Source organism: Panthera uncia, chromosome B4, assembly GCF_023721935.1.
Source record: "Panthera uncia isolate 11264 chromosome B4, Puncia_PCG_1.0, whole genome shotgun sequence".
NCBI lineage: Eukaryota > Metazoa > Chordata > Mammalia > Carnivora > Felidae > Panthera > Panthera uncia.
In genome coordinates, this window is record NC_064809.1 from 73,116,500 (window position 1) to 73,120,459 (window position 3,960).

The 3,960-nt window shown below is 40.7% G+C and overlaps 1 protein-coding gene across 1 annotated transcript; it reads right to left on the reverse strand.

Moving 5' to 3' along the window:
• Positions 1 to 1,754: 1,754 nt before the first annotated feature.
• On the reverse strand, positions 1,755 to 2,718 carry LOC125920200 (olfactory receptor 8S1-like). The gene has a single exon (XM_049627254.1). It carries the CDS (start codon positions 2,716 to 2,718, stop codon positions 1,756 to 1,758), a length of 963 nt encoding a protein of 320 aa, XP_049483211.1. The 3' UTR covers position 1,755.
• Between the last annotated feature and the right edge of the window lie 1,242 nt (positions 2,719 to 3,960).

A 3,960-nucleotide genomic window follows, 5' to 3' on the forward strand; every position in this document is an offset into this window, starting at 1 on the left:
TCTCAGTTTTTCCCCGTTGAGGATGATGTTAGCTGTGGGCTTTTCATAAATGGCTTTTATGATGTTTAAGTATGTTCCTTCTATCCCGACTTTCTCGAGGGTTTTTAATAAGAAAGGTTGCTGAATTTTGTCAAAGGCCTTTTCTGCATCGATTGACAGGATCATATGGTTCTTATCTTTTCTTTTATTAATGTGATGTATCACATTGATTGATTTGTGAATGTTGAACCAGCATCTATTTTTTAATATAAAATTTATTGTCAAATTGGTTTCCATACAACACCCAGTGCTCATCCCAATATGAATTTTAGAATCAACTTTTTAAATTAAAAAAAAAAGTATTCTGGATTTTTGACTGACATTACTCTGAATATATAAATCAATTTGGGAACAACTGGCATCTGTACAATAACCAGGCTACCAATTCATAAGCATGGTATATTACTCTCCATTCATTTAGGTCTTCTTTAATTCTTCTCAGTAGGCTGCTGTTATATATTTATGTTTATTAATTAAGTATATCCAAAGGGTACTTTGTTAATCTTTTAATTTTGTTTCTATAATGATCATGTCTATTCTCCACTCCATATACTGGTATACAATATATATTTAGATCAAATGCACATTCTGTATTTTTAAATGTGAGACCTCAAGGTGAGAGAGTTTAAGAAAAATAAAATAGGCACAATATACTGATTTTCAATCTGACAATTGATTATTATTTTTACTTTTCCCTGCTGTATTGGTCACACTTTTCCAGAAAAATAGAATGAACAGAATAGAATGGAATAGAAAAAGAGATATACATTGCTTCTTGGCCTTTTGGCTAAGACAAGTGTAGGAAAAGAGATTTGTTATGAGGGATTGACTGGCATGATTATGGAGGCTGAGAAATCCCATGATTGCTGTCTGCAAGCTGGAGTCCCAGAAAAGCCAGTGGTGTAATTCCATCCAAACTCAAAAGCCTAAGAACCAGGGGAGTCAGTAGTGTAAATTCCCATCTGAGTCTGAAGGCCCAAGAACAAGGAGCCCTAGTGTCTGAGGTCAGGAGAAGATGGATGTTCCAGCTCAGAGAATGCAAATTTTCCCTACCACTGCAGTTTTGTTCTATTTGGGCCCTCAACCGATTGTTGAAGGTTGGGCCTTCCACAATGCCCCACATTGGTGAGGGTAATCTTTACTCAGTTCATTGATTCAAATTCATCTGGAAACATCCTGAAAGACACATCCAGAAATAATCAATTTCGCCAGACACCCTGCTCTGCTCCAAATACGCTTTATCTGTGTCAGCCCTGCTATCTTCTCAGTGGAGCCAAGATCCCTCTCAGATTATTTTGCAAAGGGCTGCTAGATAGGAGCCTATATATCAAACTCTTTCCCCACCCTCCATTTTTTGATAGTTTATTTGCTTTGAAGTCCAGACAAATACTTGAATTTTTTTAAGGACATAGGGTGAGCTCACATTTATCATTTTCTTATTTTTTTTTAAAGTTTTTATTTATTTATTTTGAGAGGGAGTGCAAATGGGGAACGGGCAGAGAGACTCCCAAGCAGGCTCTGCGTTGTCAGTATGGAGCCTGATGTGGGGCTCCATCTCATGAACCATGAGATCACGACCTGAGCTGAAATCAAGAGTCAGACCCTCAACCAACTGAGCCGCCTTGGCACCCCCAAATACTTGAACTTAATTGAAATGAAATCTCCCCAAGTGCTCTATGCCCATAAAAATCTTTCTTCTTTAGAGATAATTTTTTTCTATTTCCTGAGCAGAATCACGCAGCTTTTATTGTACCATGAGGCACACTTTTGTTGCTTCAGCATCCTCTGCAGAGCAGCCTTCACCTCCTGGTTCTTGAGGCTGTAGATGAGGGGGTTCAGCAAGGATGTGATCACACTGTACTGAATGGAGACCACACGCTCCAACACCGAGCCTGAGGCAGGGCTGATGTACCTGAATAGAGCTGTCCCATAGAACAAGAGCACCACGGTGAGGTGGGAGGAGCAGGTGGAGAAGGCTTTGGCTTGGCCCTCAGAGGAGCGGATGTTCAGAATGGCAGAAATGATTCTGGAGTAAGAGAAGAGGATCAGGGGAAGCGTCAGCAGCCCTAGAAATGCACAGGACACCGCAAGAAGAATCTCATTGACAACAGGATCGGTACAGGACAGAGGAAAGAGAGGAGGTAGCTCACAGCTGAAGTGGAGGATGATGTTGGACCTACAGAAATACAACTTGTGGATGAAGAGACTATTCAGCAAGGAAATCAGAAATCCCACTGTCCATGCTATGCTCACAATCACAATACAGAGAGGTCTGTTTATGACCATGGTGTAGACCAGAGGGTGGCAGATAGCAGCATAGCGGTCATAGGCCATGGCAGAGAGCAGACAAGCTTCCGTTCCCCCAGAGAGAGTGAAAAAGAAGCTCTGAGTGATGCATCCCCACATTGAGATGCTTTTATTCTGAGATAAGAAGTTCTGTAGCATCTTGGGCACAGTGACTGAGGAGAAACTGAGATCCAGGAAGGATAAGTGTCCAAGGAAGAAGTACATGGGTGTGTGGAGGCGGGGATCAACCCTGATCACCAGGATCATCACCAGATTCCCCACCAGGGTCAGGAGGTAAATCCCCAGGAACAGCACAAAGAGCATGGTCTGGATCTGGGGGTCACTGGATAATCCCAGGAGGACAAACTCAGTAATCATACTGACATTTTTCATGGTTGCTTAGAGATTCTGTCCCTCAAAAGGAATGAATGATTTTTCCACTTGATAAGACATTGATCTGAGTCTTTCTCAGCGAACAGGAGTTTTCTACTCGCAGACAATATATCTCCTTACCTATAGACCAAAACAGGAAACTCAGGATAAGGAAGTGTCTTCTCAGATACAATCTCTTCACTTGTCCTTCTTTTCTAACTACTAGCACTATCTTGTCATGATCTCTATACCTTCACCCTACATGACTTTTTTTTAAATAAAAATACCATGCACATGCAAGTCAGGTACATCCTGGAATCAAAAGAAGGGAAAAGAGCCCCAGTGGCTAAGCCTAGAAAACCTTTTATGGTTAAGGGCTAGGAAGCCCATGCACAAGTGATTCCTTCTCAGAATAGTAAGGTCATAGACTTACAGTAACTAAGGATGGTGTCATAGTGGACTTTAAACCCTTCATTTTACAAATAAGGATAGGGGCGCCTGGGTGGCTCAGTGGGTTGGGCATCTGACTTCGGCTCAGGTCATGATCTTGTGGTTTGTGAGTTCCAGACCCGTGTTGGGCTCCCTGCTGACAGCTTGGAGCCTGGAGCCTGCTTCGGATTCTGTGTCTCCTCCTCTCTGCCCCTACCATGCTCATGCTCTGTCTCTCTCTGTCTCTCAATAATAAATAAACATTAAAAAAATAAAAAAAAACAAATGAGGATAATGCATTGCCTAAGTTCTCATAGCAAAGTGATGTTGAGGTTGGGACTAAACCAGATGTTCCAACTCATCTGATATGCTAGTGCACCACACTTGTGGTTTTGAATTGATTATTAGAAGCTGAATTTTGTGTGGTTTTGGCATCACAAGGAACTTTGCTAGTAGGGAGTTCACTTAAATTGTATTTTAATATTCCTTGGCTCTGATACTTAACCAGTGGTATCTACAGTTCTGTGTCAGCTGCTATTGAAGTGGAAAGAGAACTAGTCTTAGAGTACAGTAGTAACCTTGAGTCTTAGTTCAAACATTCTAATGGTATCATTTGGTAAAAGTTACTCAGTTTCCTTAAGCCTTACCTTATTAATCTGTAAAATTGGGTAAATTAAACAAATACTTTTATAAACCAGAGGGCTCATAATATGCTGTGCAAAAATCAAATTTTTGTATGTATGAAGAAAGATTGACATAGAATATTGAAAATAGAAATAACTTCTCTATTGGGCAGTAGGTTTATGGGCATTTTTTTCTTGTAAACAGTTTCTC